Source organism: Rhinolophus ferrumequinum, chromosome 5 (genome assembly GCF_004115265.2).
Source record: "Rhinolophus ferrumequinum isolate MPI-CBG mRhiFer1 chromosome 5, mRhiFer1_v1.p, whole genome shotgun sequence".
Lineage (NCBI taxonomy): Eukaryota > Metazoa > Chordata > Mammalia > Chiroptera > Rhinolophidae > Rhinolophus > Rhinolophus ferrumequinum.
Genome location: NC_046288.1, coordinates 56,672,695 through 56,695,178, shown reverse-complemented (window position 1 = coordinate 56,695,178; position 22,484 = coordinate 56,672,695). Strand labels below are relative to the sequence as shown.

Below are 22,484 nucleotides of genomic sequence, written 5' to 3'. Positions count from 1 at the left end.
TTCTACAATTAAAAAAAATTAATTAAAAAAAATCTATCAATAAATATGCTGTAACTTATTTTAGGATTAGTATGCATTGATCAATAAGATAGGTCAAACTATTTTATTGAATCATGTCAACTTACCATGAACTTCATCTTATAAAATGTTTAATGTTACACATCATATTAAATGTAAACTTATGCTGAACGTTTTGCATGTCAAATGTGTGAAAGGATATTTGTTTTCCAAAAGTATTTTGGGGTCATACAGGTAAAATATGTGTAGATCACTGAACTAGTTGTGTCTGGCTCATAGTTGGTGTTCAATGAATTAAATGCTGAATAAATAATGATTAAATATTGAATGAATACCTGAGCAGCTGCCTTAATGAACCTATGGCATACGTCCAGAACATCACGAAATACCTGAACTTTTCCCCTCGAACTTAATAAAGCTCAATCCTCCTGGCATTGTGCTCAGAAATCCTCAAAGATGCATGGAGTCCACCCTTATCCCCTAGTGGTAATTGTGGACAATGGAAAAGATCAGATTGCACAGTCTTTGGCTTGCAGTATACCACTAAATGCACATTAGCCAGATTGAGTTCTATGCCCCTGCACCTCCTGCAGTTGCAGTTACAGAGCCTGACCTTGAGATGACCACCTTCAAGGGTAGCATGCATACCTCGCATGTTCATTGAAATATAGATCTACTGGGAGAAGGAAATTAACCTTTTCTCTAAGGACCTAGGGAAAGCCAGTCTGATCTGCTTTTCCAAATGTAATTGCCAACCTTCTACTGTGCTTTATTTGAGACCCCAGAAGCTCCAGTTCCCAGCCCGTGGCTGCTACCTTCACTCACCCCAAAGCCCCAAATGTTTTTCCTTCTCACAGCTGGGTCCCTACCCTCCCACCATCGACCAGCCTCCCCCATCCTTCGGCTTTCTTCTGCCTGCCCAGCTGATGATGTTTTCCTGGCTCCAGAAAACTTCTGAGGTTTTTACAAACAGTGCTTGGGGGGACAAAGGATTGTCCCAATTAAAACAACAACAAAACTAGGACGGTCTTGCAAGAATCCGGATGGGTGGCCATCCCACAAGAACACTTTATGATGCTTCTCTCTTCCTTCCCCCGCCCCTGTGATTAAACAGGAACAGTGTTGTTATTTTGAAAAACCAGGAATTATCAGGAATTAAACTAAAGTTTAGTTGTGGTCAACGGTTGATTCAACAGCCAGTGCTGCTGAGATACCTGAAACACTTTTTCTCATTTCATTATTCTGAGGGATCTGATTGCTTCACTGTTGCATTTGCATATTCTAAGGAATGGGCAGTAATTGCAAAATAAGAATAAATTCAATCCTAAATCTAAGTCTCAAATTAATAGACCTTTTCTGCCTGCAGTTTTGAGAATAATTGGGCGGGGAAAGTCTCAATTCATTCAAATAAGATGCGGCAACATTTCATTTTCTTTTGTTCATTAGAATTTGATATAATTATCATTATTTGCATGGCGGGCTTTTGCTTATACTATGATTACATTGAGCTTAAGTGGATATAAACTGTTGTCAAGAAATGGAATGATAAAATGTTGTTTACAGTCTTGTCAGTGTTTTCCGCCAGTACTGTCTTTCCAACAGCTGCAGCAGGACATGCTGTTGGTGTTTGGAGCCTTCTAGAAAGAGAAGTGGCCAAGTTTACTTTTCTCATCTCTAAATTCAGCACATAGATCACCTCTCAAACACCTTCTCCGTATGTGCATTAAACCATGACTCAATGCTCTGAGTCAGGTCACCTTCCAGTGCGGCCTGACAGCCAGGGCAAGGCTCTGCATCCCCAAGTTCACTGCCACCGAGCATGTATGCCTGACTTGCAGAAGTCACTTAACCTCTCTTCATTTCATTGCTAACATTTTAAATAATGATTCCAAATCAGTGCAGAGTAAATGGACTTTTAAAAAGAATCCTTTATGCTAAAAAGAAATGCTCATTTCTGATAAACTTCATTTTCAAGCTGTGTCCAATGTATTCATTTTTTTTTTTTTTTTAGTTCATGCCATGGTTGTAATGATAACTAGCACTGCTATTTATGGGAAGCACTCTATTTTTTGCCTAGAAGGGGGTTGGGCAAAACTTTTGTGTTTTGGCTTGATCATATACAGCTCTCAGACAGTCTTAATTTATGTCCCATCATCTACCAGAATTAGGTGTCTCAAATGAATTCATCTGTTAATTGTGACTGAGGCTAAGTCATGAATGACTCTGCATGAAGGTGAGTATTCCTGGATACTAATGCAGGAGGAATCCTGATGGAGATTTGGAGTATTTTAGTATAGGACAAGTATACCCAAATCTCTCCCTAATTCTTTCACTTGATTTCCAGTCTTCCACACGGACTATCACTGTTCCTCAGACTGTTCACCTAAAGTCAAGGAAATGAAGGGTCATAAACATTCACTATTAATAACTGCCATAGCAGGTAAAATAAATCAGTTTTTCAATTCATTTATAAAATAAGTACCAGGGAAGCATATTATCATTTTTGTGAAATGGAAATTTAGACTACGATACTCAAATTCACTTTGTTAGTTACAGACCCATCATCAAATGGGACCAGGAACAGATTTTTGGAGGCCAAAGTAAATGAAAAAGAAAAAAGACTTATTCATGGGAAAGTTTCTGAACAGCACTTTCATTGACGTATATAGTTCTCTTCAGTGGTCTGCTAATGGCCACAGTCATCACTTCTTCAGCGTCCCATAACTGCTTCCACCAAGTGCTCCTGTCTCTCCCCCTCCCTCCCTCCCTCCATCCTGACCCCTCTTGCCCACTAGGAGACCATTTTCAGACATATTAAAGGGGTTAATGTAGGAAAAAGAAAAAAACAATAGCAAGCTGCATAGCCCTCCTACTTGAGTTGAAAATGTCTTGTTTAAATAACCCTTTACTGAAAAATAATGCATTAGACTGAAAACAACAGCATTGCTATTAATAGCTCAGATGCATATTTTCTCATGTTCTGTATTTTCTTGCTAATGGCTATGGCAAAAGAAACTTTACAACTGAGTAGATATGTGCTGGGGGACATTGATTTCAGAAGGTCAGGCCAGCCCCTGAATAGCACTTGCTTTCCCTAAAACCTGTTTCAATTAATCTGTCTCATCCTTTCTTGATTTTATTCATATATACAAGCTATTTATTGGAACCAGGAGTTTTATAAGCATACTAGAAGCTGTGTAACATAGCCTTGCATTTGAATTATTAAAAAAAATTAATTGTCAAAGAATTCCTTTCAGTATTATGTTCTGGGATTCCATTCCAAGTACAAGTTCACATCAACAACAATTTTCTATTTAAAAAAAAAAAAAAAACCTGCTTACATTTCCTGGCTCTCTTATTTCTGTTTCTAATCAATAAAGCTATAGTGGACCATAAAAAAAAAAACTACCAGGGCTGGCCCGGCGGCTCAGATGGTTAGAGGTCCATGCTCCTAACTCCGAAGGCTGCCGGTTCGATTCCCACATGGGCCAGTGAGCTCTCAACCACAAGGTTGCCAGTTCAATTCCTGGAGTCCCGCAAGGGATGGTGGGCGGCCCCCACTGCAACTAAGATTGAACACGACACCTTGAGCTGAGCTGCCGCTGAGCTCCCGGATGGCTCAGTTGGTTGGAGCGCGTCCTCTCAACCACAAGGTTGCCAGTTCCATTCCTCAACTCCTGCAAGGGATGGTGGGCTGTGCCCCCTGCAACTAGAAACAGCAACTGGACCTGGAGCTGAGTTGCGCCCTCCACAACTAAGACTGAAAGGACAACAACTTGAAGCTGAACAGCACCCTCCACAACTAAGATTGAAAGGACAACAACTTGACTTGGAAAAAAGGCCTGGAAGTACACACTGTTCCCCAATAAAGTCCTATTCCCCTTCCCCAATAAAATCTTAAAAACCAAAACAAAACAAAACAAAAACTACCAATATATTTTCTCTCTTACATAAAGTAAACTTTCCTCTGAAAATATTGTGAGAATATTACTGTGATTCCATTCAAATAAAGGACTACAATGCATATTACTTTTCGTAATGCCATTAGTGTTAAATATTTTTCATTTCAAATATTTTCTATTTCTATATGTTCCATTTCCCATCAGCTGAGAATGGGAAGATGATAATGTGCCTTCCACAATTTTCTTCATAAATGAACTGCCACTTTTAGCAAACAACTTGCTTTCTACCATGTATACTATTTTTTTTTTTTTTTTGAATGGAACCAAGTATTAGTTTAGATTCAGATTCCCTTCAAGATTTGTTGTTTGAGTTGTAAATTGCACGTGATGTTTTAAGTGGCACGTGTTTCTTTCCATTGAAAGAACATGCCCTATTTTTGACGAAGGGATAAAAACTTGTAAGACATCAAATGTTTCTTGCAAAACAATTTGATGAAATAAATGTAAATGAATCATAATCATGTGAATTGTATTTCAATTAAAATTAATGCATTTAAATGTGAAGGGAGTAAATTGCTTGGGGGAAAGAATGTGGCAAGTCAGGAAGTGACATTTGTTTTGTTTTCATTGATTTTAGATTCTTAAAAAATGGCTTAATACTCTGAATTCAGTTTCATTCAGTTTCTCCTTTAAGCCTAATAATGGAGTTCCAGAATGGGACAATAATATGCAAATTCATTTTATAGCTTTATCTGGTTCCAATTATAATATAGGCATCACATATTGCCACTGTGCAATTCTTCAAAAGAACCCTCAATTTAAAGTTAGTGGTTTTCTAGTTTCTTGTGAGGGTAAACAATAAATTGTAATGATGCTAAAAGTGTATTTTTTTCACAGAACAACATGTGCAGTTTTCAGACACACATCAATTTCTTATTTATTTCCTCCTTCTAACTGAAGATGATCCTATCTAAATGAAAAACACTTGGGGGCTGAATGTATACATGCAATGTATACACACAGATGCAGGAGAAGGGTGGAGAAGAAAAGGCGATGGAAGAAACCCAATGAAAGAGAGCGAAAGAAAGAGAGAGAGTGGGGAAAGGAATAAGTAATACATGCAGATTAGGCCATAAAACCTCATTTCATAAGTGAAGCACTGACGTCACATTAAATATTTGAGTCAGAAAAACTGTATCCCATAGTTTTATATTCATATCACTTATGCTTGCTTAAAAACAACTACATATCTTTTCTTTTTTTGGTAGTTTTTCAATTAAAAAATACACATGTATCACACTGAAAATCAGGGGAAAAAATGACGACAAAAAAAAGACATGAATAAGTCTCTTTGTCAACATGCCTCAAAATATGAGTAAATTTGGTATGTGGATATGACATTTCAGTTTATCAACTCTCAGTCTCTGAAAACGGGCATTTTAAGTGATACAAAAATATCCAGGAGGCAAGGAGTACATAACTGTAGAATATGTTTTTATTTTTGAGATAATTTGGCATTGCTTAAGTTGCCTTCTGGACACATAACTCTGTAGAGAAATGTACAAAAACAGAAGTCGTTTCTGTGTCAATTAAAGGTACAGTAGTCCAAAGGGCTATTCTTGTGCGTAAGGAGCCTACCTTTTTTTGTTTCCTGTGGACATGATGATGTAATTAGAGCTCAGCATCTCTCTGACCACTCAAAGCCCTGCTGCTGCTTATCACCCAGTTGGAAGTGGTTCTCCTCCTTGATCCTCACAAACAGGAATTGTGAGGAGGCACTCTTAAAATATTGGCTCCATAATTGGGCAGATGTGTTTTTTAGGTTCTAGCCCAGCCCTTTGTTGTATTATTTAACTTTTCCCTCACCTTAGTTTAGCAGATGAAAGTGGAGTAGCTAGGCTGACTTTTTCCTCCATGCCTTAAATCAGTGGCAAAATAACAATTACAACTGTTTCTGAGCCCCCAAAATCACTCTTAAGGTCTCTACTAATCAACACAAATTTTAACTCCATGGTTGTGTCAATGAAAGTGTACGGATAGTGTCAACTTTTGTTTTCATCATCAACAATCAATATTTATAAGGCCCTCAAGTAAGTGTCACTATACATCACTATAGACTCTATGCTCAGAACATTATTACAATGGTGCACTTCCTTTAAGGAGTCAGATATTGTGACTTCTTTTCCATCATAATTTGTGACAATAATTTTCTACAAGTGTTAAAAGATCTAATGACTTTGCTTTTGGGGTTGTTGTTCCACTTCATGACAGGCCTACCCGTGTAGCAGTGATAAGGAATGTGAAGTTGGGAGATACTGCCACAGTCCCCACCAGGGATCGTCAGCCTGCATGGTGTGTCGAAGGAAAAAGAAACGTTGCCATCGAGACGGCATGTGTTGTCCTGGGACCCGCTGCAATAACGGTAAAGATCTCGCTCAGTGTTGATGGGCCTCTTTCTTTACAAGTAGGAGGCCTGGCTAGTAAGTTAGGCTACCTTCTCCTTAGCCTCCAGAAATGTAAGGAGCCTTTCATAAGTGACAGAAATTGGATCGTGGCTTAGATATGTGTAAGATTACCTGGATTACCTCCCAAATTTTAATTTTTCTAGGCTCTGATCACCTTTGTTATTTAATGATCTATGCTGACGTAGGATTTGCCATGTTGAAGAGCTGCATATAAATAGCTAGATGTTCTATTCCACTAAACACATAAGCAAACATATGCAAAAGAACCAAAGAAAGGAACCTGCTGTGATTTAGCAATATAGTTGTGAGTCCAGCTTCCAATTTCATACCAGTGTCACAGTGTCATACCTTGATTCTTATGTTCAAGGTGTCCTCTTTTGAAGGCTGCACCCTGTGGCAAATGCAAATGGTAATGGAGCGATTGGTTCCTACAAAAGGAGACAGAGGGGTCTATTCCCCAGCCATTTCACCAGCATAGCTTCACCCAATCTCAATGAATTTATAGGCACAAATTCAGCATTAATAACGAAATGAAGAACCACAGACAAAACATGGTAAAACCATTAAATAATTGCAGAAAGTGATCAGAAACATACACTTACTCATACAAACAACATAAACAGGCTCGTATTCCCATACTTGTTCCTGACCTCTGAGCATAGTCCTAATGGGAATACCTTGCTCAGGAGATGAAGGGAAGCAGACCTCATACCATTAGAGATGTTTACAGTGTAGACTAAGATTGTATTGTTGACTGAACACAGGGACCTGAATCCCTAAGGTGGATGTCTGGTCACATAATTTTAAAGTACTAATAGCTACTATTAATTTCATACTTTACTATGTCACTATTTTCATCACTTTACATGTATTCACAATAACTTAGTGAAATAAATTGTTTTTATTCTATTTTTACCCAAGGTCACTTGGTCTTGAGGGAGACAAGATTCAAATCAAGGAAGCCTGGCTCAGGACCAAACTATTCAATACTCAGTCTCAATAAGTACACAAATAAGTGAAATGGGTAGATGATAGATAGATAGATAGATAGATAGATGAATGGCTTCATACCTCACATCAGGAGAATATTTGGATAAGAACCACACTGTACAGAACTAAATAAGACTAACTGCTTACCTGTCCATCTCCAGGCATCTGTATCCCTGTCACTGAGAGCATCTTAACTCCTCACATCCCAGCTCTGGATGGCACTCGGCACAGAGATCGAAACCACGGGCATTACTCAAACCATGACCTGGGATGGCAAAATCTAGGAAGACCACATACTAAGATGTCACATATAAAAGGTAGGGATATCTATAGTTCTATGTTATTCTATTTTTTTCTTGTTTTATAAAGAACAATAATATAGATAACAAACTCCATTGATTTTAGAAAAAAAATACAAGGAAGATACTTTAAATGAAAGATTTTAACTGAACTTATTCTTAATTTTGAGGATGCTGAGTGGTTTCTTAGAGATCTAAAATTGTTAGAAAATATGTAAGAATTGCATACCCTGCTCAACCAGGCCATTTTCTCCACAGTCCTGTCTTCTTACGTGGAATTTAGAAGAAATTTCTTATACAAGCATGTCTGTCACATATCAAAGGATAAAGCATTCTGAAAAACAATTGTGAAAACATTTGTTGCCATATTATTTAATCACTAAGTTTTTGAGGTTTTTTTCTCACCTTTGCAGATTCAGAAATTTCATTTCACAAAACAACCAGATAATATAATATTCAAAAAACAATGTAACAAAAATAGTTGGTTTTTAATGAGATTATGTATGGCCATAAAATCCCTTTTCTTGTATCAAAATATTTGAGAAGCCTAAACACTAATAATAAATTTTGGAAGTATAAAATTATTGAACCTAATTACTAATAGTAAAAGTTTGAAGGCATGAAACACATCCATTTTTAAAGGAAGCTTTTTGCAAGTGTATTCTGTAGAGCACTACTTGTCAAGGCATTCTGTGAATAAAAGTGCCTTGTGACAAGAGTTATGCAATAATGTATCTCCCCATTTTTGGAACTTAATAATAAACATTTGTATATTGAAGGCTTTGAGAAGTCCAGCAATGAGGAAAACTGGTTAACTTTTTAAAATGCTGTTATTTCCCTGGCTTGCTTGACTACAAAACCATTTTCCCACATTTCCATGTTCTGCAGAGATAGTATTGTATATCTGACCTGTCAGTCTGACCTCCTGGAATACTAATGGTCACATGGATAGTGGTAGCAATTGATAATTCCTCTTCAGTTATCCTTTGTCCATACTCCCTAAAGGCCTTTTATCCACATCTCCTGTTTCTATACCCTCAAATTCATATTCATTTGTTAGTACACGAGTATTCCTCTTTATTTCATCAGATGTTTATGTCTCAGTACACTTTCAAATTTACTAATTATGTTTATATAATTCTGTGTGTAATTGTATGATGGCAAGTAGGAAGAAATCGAACGCCAGTGGGTAATGAGTTGTGTCCACATCACACAGGGGGATTGATGACATCTGGGATGACAGAATCCCCATTAGACCGGGGTTGGCACTCTATGGCTTGTGAGCCAAATCTGTCCTGCTGCTTGTTTTTGTAAATAACCTTTTATTGTAACACAGATTTGCCCATTTTTTTTTTTTTTTGGCATTATCCATGGCTGTTTTTGAGAGACAACAGCAGAATTGAGGAGTTGTGACACATACGACCTAAAAAGTCAAAAATATTTTCAATCTGGGATGTTACAGAGAAGTTTGCTGACCCCTTCTTTATAGAAGTTACACATCAAATCAGTTGTGATGTGTGGGTGCTCTTTGCTGTCTTACTCCTTTTTTTCTGAATTAAATACCCAGATTTGTGCTTCCACTTTATTTATTTTTTAAAGATGGGTTCTTAGTTGAGCTGGGGCGGTCTGCCCATTTTTTTTTTTTATTAGTTTCTGGTGCGCAAAACAATGTAATAGTTAGACATTTATCATTTATATCCCTCACACAGTGTCAACCCCTCTCCCTCCATCCACTACCCCTCTGACATCGCACACAGCCATTACATTTCCACTGTCTCTATTCCTAATGCTGTACTCTGCTTCTTGTAACTATATATATGTATGTGTGTGTGTATATATATATATATATATATATATGTATATATATATATAATTATAGTCGACATATATATAGTCGATATATATATGTATATATATATATATATATATATATATATATATATATATATATATATATATATAATTGTAGTCGACATTCATTATTGTTCAGCTTCAGCTTCAGGTGTACAGTGCAGTGATCAGGCATCTACATCATCCCTGAGGTGGTCTCCCTAACGAGACAAGTGTCCATCAGATACCCTACAGAATCTTTATAACATTATTGATTACATCCCCCGAATTGACTTTTGTAACCCCGTGGCAATCTTGTGGTTACTGACTGTTGTCTGCCCTTTTTTGTATCACAGTTCTTTATAGACTGCATATCCTAGGCTCCCTGTCAGGTGGTTTCCGGCCACATGGGTTTGGCTGTGGTGAGAGACTGAGAGGCAGAGGAAGGAAAAAGCCAACATGATCTCCCTGCTTCCGATGGTGTTTCCGGCAGAGCTCTATCTCCTTGGGGCTTCAGTTCAGCCAGTTGGGCCTGTTGTGTGCTTGTCCCAGCAAGTGATTCCAGCCCCCAATTCTGCCATCACCTGCTTTTTGAGTCCTCCAGCCTGAAGGGGGTAGTGGCTTCCTGCTGTGTGTTTTGCCATCTTCTGGGATTTCTTAGCCCTGCCACTACCTGTCACCAGTTCTCTGCATTAAATATCTTCTGTTTTGGACAGTCATTTTCTGTTTTCCTGGCTAGACTCTGACACATGATCTTAAGAATCCCTGGAAATTTCAGCCTTCCTCTTGAATCGGAGTTTCTGTACACCTCCAAGAAGGTATCAAATCAATTAATTTGAAAGGAATTGTTTTTATTTACTTATGTTTCATTCATTTAGGAAATTAAAAATGGTCAAAGAAATATCTAGAAGCAGACCATGATAGAGTAAAAAGACAATGAAGTACAGTGTACTATTTATTAAATTTGATATTCAGACAGCAAATGTAGAAATAAACCATAATGGATTTATGTAATTAAAGGGAGAACAAATTAATATGAATCCAGACACTGTGGAAGGTAGCATAGAGCATTTTATGTGCTTTGGATTGCAAAGGAAAATTTTTTCTAAAGTGTCATGGTAATATCTTTTGGTCATCATCTGTATAGGGCATGAAGGAGACCCCTGCCTACGGTCATCAGATTGCATTGAAGGGTTTTGCTGTGCTCGTCACTTCTGGACCAAAATCTGCAAACCAGTTCTCCATCAGGGGGAAGTCTGTACCAAACAGCGCAAGAAGGGCTCTCATGGGCTGGAAATTTTCCAGCGGTGTGACTGTGCAAAGGGCCTGTCTTGTAAAGTATGGAAAGATGCCACCTACTCCTCCAAAGCCAGACTTCATGTGTGTCAGAAAATATGATCATCTCGGAGGAAAAACATCACAAGCAGACTGTGAATCTGTGTATTTAATGCATCATAGCATGGTGGAAAATAGAATTTGGATCACAGAAGAATGGCTACAATAAGGAATGTGTTAAGAATATAGATCACAGAGCGAGAAAAAGAAAAAGAGAACTGAGCTGATTGGAATGGGTGAAAAACGTAGTACAACCAGTGTTTTCCATTATGTAACTTGTTTATGTAAATAATGTACACATTTGTGAAAATTCAATTACTTAAAAAGAAAAAAGCACAGTGAAAATTACTGATAAATACCATATGACTTTCCAAGAGTTTAGGTTGTGCTGGAGGATAGGTTTCCTTCAGATTGGTGATTGTCTATAAAATAAACTAAAAGCCATATTTCTATTCAAAGTTATAGTTTAATGAAATACGCCCAGTATATCATGGTATAAAATAGGCTCTAAAACATGAAACAAGTTGTTAAATAGGGAATGAAAGCATGGCACAGAGTAAATTTGCAACATAGAGTCACCTTGGAACTTAGAACATTACTTCTACCGCTCAATTAAAAGCCTTGACAAGACAAGAAAAAAGCAGTCAAATAATTTCAAAATAATTGCACGTCTTTTATCAAAGCCTTTAGAAAAAAAAAATCTGTTTTTCCTCAAACTGCTTATTTACATTTTTCAAAGTTTAATTTCACTTATACTTAATCAGGACTGGTATAATAAGACAAAAATAGTCCATTCAGATTCTAAAGGAATAACGTTGCATCTTTCTTGATTGTATGTGATTCCTACTTTGAACATATTTTATTTTCCAACCCATCCCCATTAGTCATTAATAGCAAAGAGAAGAATTTTCACAGATGGCAAATCTTCTTAAAATGTCTAAAGTATATAGGAAACAAAACTAACAGAGAGATCATTATTGACAGTCCCTATGTTTTGATAGAATTAGGTTGGTAAATACATTTATTCTTTACATACTCTCCAGTATATTAGGGCAAAGCTTGTAACAAACTGAGGCTATATCTATCCTACACTGAAGTACAGAAAGGAATTCAGGAAAACGTTGTCAAGTATTGAGGTTTTGGCAACACATAGATCATATGTCTGAAGCACAAAATGACTTCATATTTGAAACCCAGGTCTGTACAACCTCAATGGAAGTTTTCCATGGGAATTGCTATCTCAACATTTACCACACAGATGAGTTCAGTGTAAGGTCACTAGTTGATCTCAAAACATATAGTTTATATTTTTGAGATCCTAAAATAATAAACAGTTCTCACGAAATGGACTCCTAAGGCAGGTAGTACATAGTAAGGTTCCATTGCCCTCTATAAGCTTCCAGTTATTTGGTGGCATCATCTGATTTTTCTGCACCAACCTTTCTCTTCAACAGCTGTTTTTTTGCCAAAGATATAATTTCTGTTTTTACAGCCATTGAGTTAAATATATATATATATATATATATATATATATATATATATATATATATATATATATATATAAATGGAATAACTTGTGAAATCTACATATTGCCAATCCATAAAAAACACAGTTTCTTAATTCTTTGAAACCATTTTATTACTCTTTTTACTTTACTCACTTCTAAATGTTATGTCTAGAGCATAATGAAAACAGTTATAGTTGTTACTTTTGACTTTTTCTTTTATAGACTGAAAGTCACTTCCTGCAGCCTCAAATTCAAGTTCTTCCAATAGAAATTGAATATAAGCCTGCATGTCTATTAAAAATTGCAGCTCCCCACACACATTTACTAGGTTGATTAAGATTTATGTTTTCCCCACATGTCTGCTAAAACAAAAATTATAAACTAATCTATCCAAGAACCAAAGTCTGTACAAACAGGTTCCTAAGAGCTTGGCAACATGAAAATGGAACATTACAGTCAAACATTTCCAATATAGCATTTACATTTTTGATCTGGTTTCTGCATTATTTCCCTTATGTACATCCCTTCAAAAATTATTATTTGAAGTAATTTATTTACAGGAAATGTTAATGAGATGTATTTTCTTATAGAGATATTTCTTACAGAAAGCTTTGTAGCAGAATATATTTGCAGCAATTGACTTTGTAATTTAGGGGAAATGTATAATAAGATAAAATATATTAAATTTTTCTCCTCCAAGAAATTGAATTCAAATTTCCTTGTTTTGCTTATGGGAAAAACTTTCATAGAATCATAGATTCTCAGAGTTCAACTGGACTTGGTCTGATTTTGCAGTTGGAGTAGGAATCCTTTGGACAGCATCACCATGAGAGGATCCAAGGCACTTTACTATTGCCGAAGGCAGCTTTTTTCATGGAATTACAGCTGTAATTGTTAGAAAGTTATTTTTTCATTAAACTACAATATTCCAGCTTATGTTTTCCACCCATTTATTCTTACTTTGTCTTCTGAAACATCTTGGAACAAGGACTCTATACAAACTTTTTCAAACCACCTGAAGCCACCTAGCATATTACTTATAATCTTCTTTCCAGGTTAAAATTTTCCAAAATAGAAATGCCAACATGCTTAGAGTATTGGTTCATTCTTCTATGGCAGAAAGAAGTACAAAGTATCTTTATCTCTGTATGGATACAGACTGAATTACCTGGCCCTGAATGAACTCAAACTACTTCCTGGGAAGTCTTTCCTCTGCTTCCTAAACACAGAGATGTTAAGAGTGTTTGAAAAACAGTACTCACCGATTATGAGACCAGGAGTGGTTGTAAGAGCCCATGTTATACTGGAGATGTTAATGGCCTGGAAATTTGGAAAAATAAACATCTGTGACATAGTGGAATGGATTAATATAGCTACGGCAGCTTAATGAAGCTGAGATAGTCTCATAGCTAGAGGTCAGAGTTGAAGATACCTCAAACACTGAAATAATTCCCACATTTCTAATTAGCCACTTAAGTGTATTCATACACAGTTATCCATTTCTTCAAATTGAGAACATTCATATTTCCTAGCTATAGTGTATTTTTCTACTATAACAATCATATGGGTGATATTTTTCTTTTCCACTGAGCTCAGTGAGATGGTCTGAGAAGTGACAAATTGTCCTGACTTCCTTTTTAGCTAAGAAATAAAATACCCTATTGTAGCCTTAGGATTTGAGGAAACAATCAATTACACTTTTCTTCTCCCCAAATTCAGGCCATTTGAGAAAAAGGTTAAGAAAGAATGGCAGATGATGACAGATTACCCTATGACTGATAAAATTAATATTGGAGAATGTAGGGTGCATCTGTGGGCAAGAAGACACCAGAAAGAGACAGACTCTGTGCCCATTCTCAAGTAAGACCAGACAATATATGTTCTACCTGTGGGAGCTGCCCCTATAAAATTTATAACATGGATGGGTAGAACAGAATGCCACACTTTCTTCTGTCAGTTAATGCCAAAGAAGAAGGGTGGGGAAGGTACAGAACTATTTATTTCTCATTCAAGAATTTCATTTGAAATTCTCCCAAACTGAATAATTCATACCACATGAAAGGAGTGAAGGATGGAGTGAGACAAAGATAATTATACATTCCACATTAAACTAATATTAAGAATTAGCAACGAAGAATCCCCCATCCGTGTCATTTCCCAAATTTTTATATTTTTAACCCATTCATTGTACATTTTTGAAGATTTGTGTTTTAACCAAAATCTGATCAGCTATCTACTAGAACAGTTCCTGAAGAGGTCATTTTCTCAAATGCTTATCACTCCTTCTACATGGATTGTCTCAGGACCAGTGGTGGGCATTTTAGTTTTTATCCCCAAAAGATTGCAAACTGGATTAAAATAGTTCATTAACTCAATTGACTCCAAGACCACTTTATACTCAGGACTGGAATATACTCCTCTTTCTTTTAAACATCCCAAATTAAGTCGTCATATTACCCAACACAGTCTATCAGAGGTTCTACAGTGAGATTAAATGAGAATGGACATCTGATAATAAAATGTATAAAGGTACTTCAGTCATAAAATTCCAACAATACAGAGATGCCCACTTTTGAATATAACTTCTCTTCCATTAAAAACCCCCTAAGAGAAATTAAAATATGAAATTTAAATCTTCTTGCATGTTAAGGTCAAAATAAGTTGAAATCTGAAGAAATTAAAGTCTATATTTGTTAACTTCCTCTTTAGAATAAGGAGTCCAAAGAAATTGAAATCCCAAATCCTCAAATTAATGGCTAAAGTTTTCCACCCTTATTCCATATTCTACTCTGTGTCCTCCAGAGGGGTTCTTGAATCATGGGGTTAGTGGGACTCTTTCAGCCGCGATGGCCTGGACAATGTCTCAATGGAACGACAGACTTCATTTTTAATAGAGTTCAGCGAATTTTTAGAATATACAAGATTAAGCCAAAGATGTCACCACGTTTAGAAAACAAGACAATCTCTAACTCTTAGAGCAGATATTTCAAGGGATGTGCTAGGACATAGTGTTGTCAGAAACCATAGCAGAGATGCTTGGAATTTGAGTGAACCAAGATAGATGGAGAAAATCTTTGGTTTTGTGTTGCTAAAAATTCAACCAATTCAAATCAGCTGTGTGGAACCCGTGACCTGTATGCTTAAACTTACCTGAGAACAATGTTCCACCGAGACATTAGTTATGGCCCTGTATTTACCATATGGTAGGGTGGGAGGAGAATCCACCTGTGTGTTCCAACTACTTTTATGTTGTAGAATGTGCGGTAATTGAGGCATTGCTGCCTTCACGTAAAACTGGTCAAATTTAGAAATTCACCATGTTACTAGCCTCATTTTTATTTAACTAGCATATTCAAAGCATCGCCAGTGCTTAACTGAGGTTTGGGCTGGTGATGTGACCTCCACAGTATCTTGCAAAGTGACTTTTTTATAGGGCTGTGCCACAGTGGCTGCTTCTACTGCTTAATGCTGTGAAATTACTTACTCCCTCATCCCTGCATTTGTTCTAGTTGCAGAAATACATCAGCAGAATCCTGAAATAAAATTGCTATTGATACTTATGAAAATCATTATAGCAAGGATGCACAGTGACACAGAAGACATTCCCAATTTACTTTTCTTCACTCGACAGGTACTCACTGAGAGTATGATCTATTGCTAGGCAGCTGTGTAGACACAGTAGGTAGAAGCAGAGACCCAAACCAATAAACTTCGTCCTCTCATTTTTGTTACATTCCAGTTATTTTTTAGGGTAATAGCTAGGGGGCATAAAATAACTAAATGACAAATTGATAAATACCATAGGAGACAGAGGAGTACTGTAAAGAAAACTGAAGCAGGGTAAGGGAATAGAGGGACATGAGTCGTGCTATTTTCGATTCTGTGGTCAATGAAGATCTCTTGGGGGGGAATATATATATATATATATATATATATATATATATATATATATATAAAACGGCAGAGACCTGATTGAAGTGAGGGGCTGGCAATAGAAAGGTCTGGAAAAACTGGCATAGGAAGGAGAAAAGCAAGGCAAGCATTTCACAATGGGAAGAAGTCGAGGGGGAGACTGGGAGGGAATGGGGAAGGGGGACAGGAAGGAGATGAAGTCAGAGAAGGAATTGGGGCAGGTTGTATAGAACACTATTGACCATCATAAGCACTTTATTGTGAAAGAGATTTAGAGCTGGCAAGAGCTTGTGAGCATGGGAGTAGCATGAGCTGGCATGTTTACAAATGATGACCCAGGCTGCTGTGTGGAGAAGCGACTCTAGCACATTCCCAACAAAAACTGCTGGTGGCTTAGATTAGCCAGGTAAGGTGGAAGTCATGAGAAATTGTTGGATTTGGGGTCTTTTGGAGCGAGGACCCACTGAAATTTGCTGTTGGACTGGGTGCGGGTTTTGAGAAAAAGAGTAGAATCTCTCTAGCTTAGTATGAGGACCAGGAACAAAGAAAGAGAAATTGTTGACAACAAAAGTTAAAAAAATATATCTTTCCTGTATATTGGCTTTGTATTTCATGTATAAAAAATTGTCCTCAGTAGAATCCCGGCAATTCTTCAGAAAATTGCTCTTTGCATGTTTCTCACCAGCCATCTTGAGAACTTAAGAAAAAATTATATGAAGAGAGATTGCATCAACAAAAAAAGAGAACTTGTTGGATGCATTAAGGGAAGCAGTTACAGACAAATGAAAGAATGAGGGGCATGGCATGAATAGAAAAGGGAATATACAGAGGTCAGGGCACAAAGTTTAAGCAGAGGTTCAAGTAAGCATGTAAGAAAGAGATGCATCAAGTGAAATGCTGGAAATCTTAAAAGGTGCTAATAAAAACCTTCAATTTGATACAGATGTCACAGGGTGTCAAGAAAAACTCACGGGAAGAGAACAGTTGACTCACAGCAGTAGGTTTAGAAAATTATTTTAGCAAAGGTTGTAGCGCAGGCAACACTCCCATTGACATTGGGCCAATGAACTGCATTAAAGGGCAATTTGTCAAAGCAAGTCATAGTTCTCTTTGAGTCTTAAGTAATTGTATAGTGTAGGACCTGGGGATTCTAAAGAAATAACAATATGCAAGTAATTGAAGTACTTTCATGAGAAATACACTTGCCATCATACCTCTCACACATACGTCATGAATACCACAGTGCAGAACTTTTTAAAATTTCCTGGGGGGGGTCAACATTTCTTATAGATGCCATGGACTTGTTTTATTTGCTCCACACCTTCCCACTTCACTGCACCTGCTACACTAGTCATCATTCTGTGTTTAATGGCCAGTCAGTCTCCAGGGCCTAGTAACAGATGGAGAACATCAGATCAGCTAGTGCATGTAAAATATTCTAAGTCCCACTTAAGCTTTTCAAGCAGACTTTGAAATTGAGACCATTTAATCTTCCATTTCCCCCCCTACCTTGCCTATTGCTCCTTACAGCTGTGTCCTTGTCTGTTCCAATAGCCATTCGTCCTGTACCCAACTGTATGACATACTTAAAACTTATTTAGATAGCATTAAGACTGAGCACTGGCTGTGGAAATTTCACAGTAACATTCATCCATGTCTTATAACTTTAACACACATTCATGTCTTATAACTTTCCAAGATCCAAATATAGTGATGTTGCCTTTTACAATGTCTGAGAGGAACGTATAACAAAAATCTTTTTCACATGTTTCAGGGGACCTTGAATTCTCTATAGGGAGTGAACTCCCCAGTACACTCTGGGCTTCAGTTTGGGGCTTTAAAAATCCGCGTTAGTTGTGGAAAAATGTGGAGATGCTATGCAAAACGTTCTTTATAAGAAAAGCAGTAAAGAAAACTTGGTAGCAGTTATGATGTTTTTTCTTTAATGAATATGAAATTGCTCAAAAAATATTTTAAGGTTACCGAAGAGAAGAGATATCTGTTATTTAACAGGGGAAAAACAACAACAACAACAACAACAACAAAATACCTCAGGAAAAACCTGCTCAGTGTTAAGAGAGGGATAGACTGAAGAGACTAAGCATCTGCAAGAAAGGGACAGGCAGAAGCAATTCAAAAATAATGTTCAGGGAGCAGGGGTAGGTGAACTTCATTTGGAAAAACTTTTGTTTTGGTAGCCTTGAAATAAGCCAAAAGGAGCACTTAATGGGAAGGATTGATTGGGTGAAAACTGGCTGTTAGGAGTGCAGGCTTCACAGATAAAACAATGATTAGGGACTGTCCAAACAGAGCACTGTGCTAGTCCAACAAGTGAGAATTCAGATCTTATCTCATCATCAATTGGCAAAGAAGATTTTTCACAAGGATTCTCCCATAGGATGCAGACAAGAGTAATGATAATAAATATTAACATTTATACACTTTTAACTTTGCCTTAGAATTCCAAGTGTGTTACTACACTTTCTTATAATATGCTTGTAACTCTTGTCTCTTTGAATGTTTGCTATGGACCAGGTGCTGGCTTAGTGGTGTCTCTATGCCATCTCATGTCATTCTTCATGCAACCTCTCTACAGCCTAGGGGAATGGAGCCAAGATTTAACACTCTGACTCTCTGAGGCCAGAGTTTGCACTCTTATCCATTGGATAATATGGCCTGCATTGGAAAGAACCACCAGGATTATGGGGAATTCTGGGATTTGCCTACTGTCACAGAGTTCATTAGTATCAGAGCCAAGGCTAAAGTTTTTTTATAACCATACGTTCATATATTCATTCCAATATTTATTGAGGTGGTATCTCATTGTGGTTTTGATTTTCATTTCCCCAGTAGCTAGTGAAGCTGAACATTTTTTAAATATATCTGTTGGCTGTTTGTATGTCTTCTTGGGAGAAGTGCCTGTTCAGGTCCTCTGTCCATTTTTTAATTGGATTATTTGCTTTTTTGTTGTTGAGTTGTATGAGCTCTTTATATATTTTGGATACCAGCCTCTTATCTGAGGTACTGTTTGTGAATGTCTTCTCCCATTTGGTTGGTTGCCTCTTTGTTTTGTTGATGGTTTCTTTTGCTGTACAGAAGATTTTAGTTTAGTATAGTCCCATTCATTTATTTTTACTTTTACTTCCCTTGCCTTTGAGGTCAAATTCATAAAATCCTCTCCAAACCCATGATCCATAAGTTTAGTACCTCTGTTTTCTTCTATGCAATTTATTGTTTGGGGTACTATATTTAGATCTTTGATCCATTTTTGAGTTAATTTTGTTGTATGGTGACAGCTGGCAGTCTAGTCACTCTTTTACATGTGGCTTTCCAATTTTTTCCAGCACCATTTATTGAAGAGGATTTCTTTTCTCCATTGTACGTTTTTGTCTCCTTTGTCAAAAACTATTTGCATATATATATGGGCATATTTGCATATATATGTGCAAATTGAAAATTGCACAGCTGAAACCTATATAATTTTATTAACCAATGTCACCTCAATAAATTTAATTAAAAAAAATGTTTACTGAGTACTTCCTAAAGCAGTTTCCTTATTTTTCCCCAAATCATAGCAGTTAGTTTTGGAATTAGGGCTAACAATATATCATTTTCTCCCCCATCAGATATTCCTCCCCAATTTCTTCTGAGGGGACAAACTTGAACAATGTTCGTGTTTTGGACAATGTTAACAGTTTATGGGTATATAACACCCTACAGTTTATAAAGCTTACAAATAAACACTATATCATTTGATATGTAGACGATTGAAATATAATTGAAAAGTTCAAAATTTTAAAAGAATGAAAAGCAGACATGAAGTTTTCAAAGCAGGATTTGGGAAGTATATGGATGGAATTTGTTTTGGTATGACTAACACACTAAAACAGTAATTGAATTTCCATCCCACCCCACTTCACATTCTGCTGTAATAATATAGCTCAGACCAGAAAATTAATCACCATTTCTTTAAAAATACTGGTATTTTTTTTAATTTATTGGGGTGACAATTGTTAGTAAAATTACATAGATTTCAGGTGTATAATTCTGTATTACATCATCTATATCTCACATTGTGTGTTCACCACCCAGAATCAGTTCTCCTTCCATCACCATATATTTGATCCCCCTTACCCTCATCTCCCAATCCCACCTCCTTACCCTCTGGTCACCACTAAACTATTGTCTGTGTCTATGAGTTTTTGTTTCTCATTTGTTTGTCTTGTTCTTTTGTTGTTTTTGGTTTATATACCACATATCAGTGAAATCATATGGTTCTCTGCTTTTTCTGTCTGACTTATTTCACTTAGCATCATACTCTCAAGATCCATCCATGGTTGTCACAAATGTTCTTATATCATCTTTTCTTACCGCTGAATAGTATTCCATTGTGTATATATACCACAACTTCTTTATCCATTCATCTATCGAAGGACATTTTGGTTGTTTCCATGTCTTGGCCATGGTAAACAAAGCTGCAATGAACATTGGAGCACACGTGTCTTTATGTATAAATGTTTTCAGATTTTTTTGGGTAGATACCCAGGAGAGGGATTGCTGGGTCATATGGTAATTCTATTCGTAATTTTTCGAGGAACCTCTACACTGCCTTCCATAAGGTCTGCACCAGTCTGCATTCTCACCAATAGTGTATGAGGGTTCCTTTTTCTCCACAGCCTCTCCAACACTTGTTACTATTTGTCTTGTTGATGATAGCCATTCTAACTGGGGTGAGGTGATATCTCATTATGGTTTTTATTTGCATTTCTCTGATGATTAGTGAAGTTGAGCATTTTTTCATATGTCTATTTGCCATTTGTATGTCCTCTTCAGAGAAATGTCTCTTCAGGTCCTCTGCCCATTTTTCAATTGGGTTGTTTGTTTTTTGTTGTTGTTGAGTTTCATGAGTTCCTTGTATATTATGGATATTAGCCCCTTATCGGAGGCACTATTTGCAAAAACCTTCTCCCATCAGTTGGTTGCCTCTTTATTTTGTCGATGGTTTCTTTTGCTGTGCAGAAGCTTTTAAGTTTCATATAGTCCCATTCGTTTATCTTAGCTTTTACTTCCATTGCCTTTGGAGTCAAATTCATAAAATGCTCTTTGAACCCAAGGTCCATAAGTTTAGTACCTATGTTTTCTTCTATGCAGTTTATTCTGTCAGGTCTTATGCTTAAGTCTTTGATCCATTTTGAATTAATTTTGGTACATGGTGACAGATAGCAATCCAGTTTCATTCTTTTGCACGAGACTTTCCAGTTCTCCCAGCACCATTTATTGAAGAGGCTCTCTTTCCTCCATTGTATGTTTTTAGCTTCTTTGTCAAAAATTATCTATCCATATTTATGTGGTTTTATTTCTGGGTTCTCAATTCTATTCCATTGGTCTATGTGTCTGTTTTTCTGCCAATACCACGCTGTTTTGATTATTGTAGCCCTGTAGTACAAGCTAAAGTCAGGGAATGAGATACCTCCAGTATTGTTCTTTTTTCTTAAGATATCTTTGGCTATTCGGGGTCTTTTGTAGTTCCAAACAAATATGATGATTTTTGTTCTATTTCTTTAAAAAATGCCATTGGGATTTTGATGGGGATTGCATTAAATCTGTATATTGCTTTGGATAATATGGCCATTTTAACCATGTTGATTCTTCCAATCCATGAGCACGGAATGTCTTTCCATTTCTTTGTGTCTTCTTCAATTTCTTTCAAAAATGTCTTATACTTTTCAGCATACAGGTCCTTCACATCCTTGGTTAAGTTTATTCCTAGGTATTTTATTCTTTTTACTGCAATTGCAAACGGAATTGTTTTTTGTATTTCTTTTTCTGAGATTTCATTGTTAGTATATAGGAATGGAATGGACTTTTGTACGTTGATTTTGTAGCTGGCAACTTTACTGTATTTGTTGACTGTTTCTAATAGCTTTTTGGTGGAGTCTTTAGGGTTTTCTATATATAGCATCATGTCATCTGCAAAGAGTGATAATTTAACTTCTTCATTCCCAATTTGGATGCCTTTTATTTCTTTCTCTTGCCTGATTGCTCTGGCAAGGACTTCCAACACTATGTTGAAAAGCAGAGGTGATAGGGGACAGCCCTGTCGTGTCCTGAACGTAGAACAAAGGGCTTCAGTTTTTCACCGTTAATTGTGAGATTAGCTGAGGGCTTGTCATATATGGCCTTTATTATGTTAAGGTATTTTCCTTCTATACCCATTTTATTAAG

At 36.7% G+C, this 22,484-nt stretch overlaps 1 protein-coding gene across 1 annotated transcript in view; it reads left to right on the top strand.

Annotated features, from left to right (window-relative positions):
* The window catches only part of DKK2 (dickkopf WNT signaling pathway inhibitor 2), a 105,697-nt gene extending 93,283 nt beyond the window's left edge, over positions 1 to 12,414 (top strand). The window contains exons 2-4 of the mRNA XM_033105420.1: positions 6,192 to 6,342; positions 7,537 to 7,692; positions 10,652 to 12,414. Of these exons, the coding sequence (XP_032961311.1) occupies positions 6,192 to 6,342; positions 7,537 to 7,692; positions 10,652 to 10,902 (558 nt within the window). The 3' untranslated portion in view covers positions 10,903 to 12,414. The remainder of the gene's footprint in view (positions 1 to 6,191; positions 6,343 to 7,536; positions 7,693 to 10,651) is intronic.
* Positions 12,415 to 22,484: the final 10,070 nt, after the last annotated feature.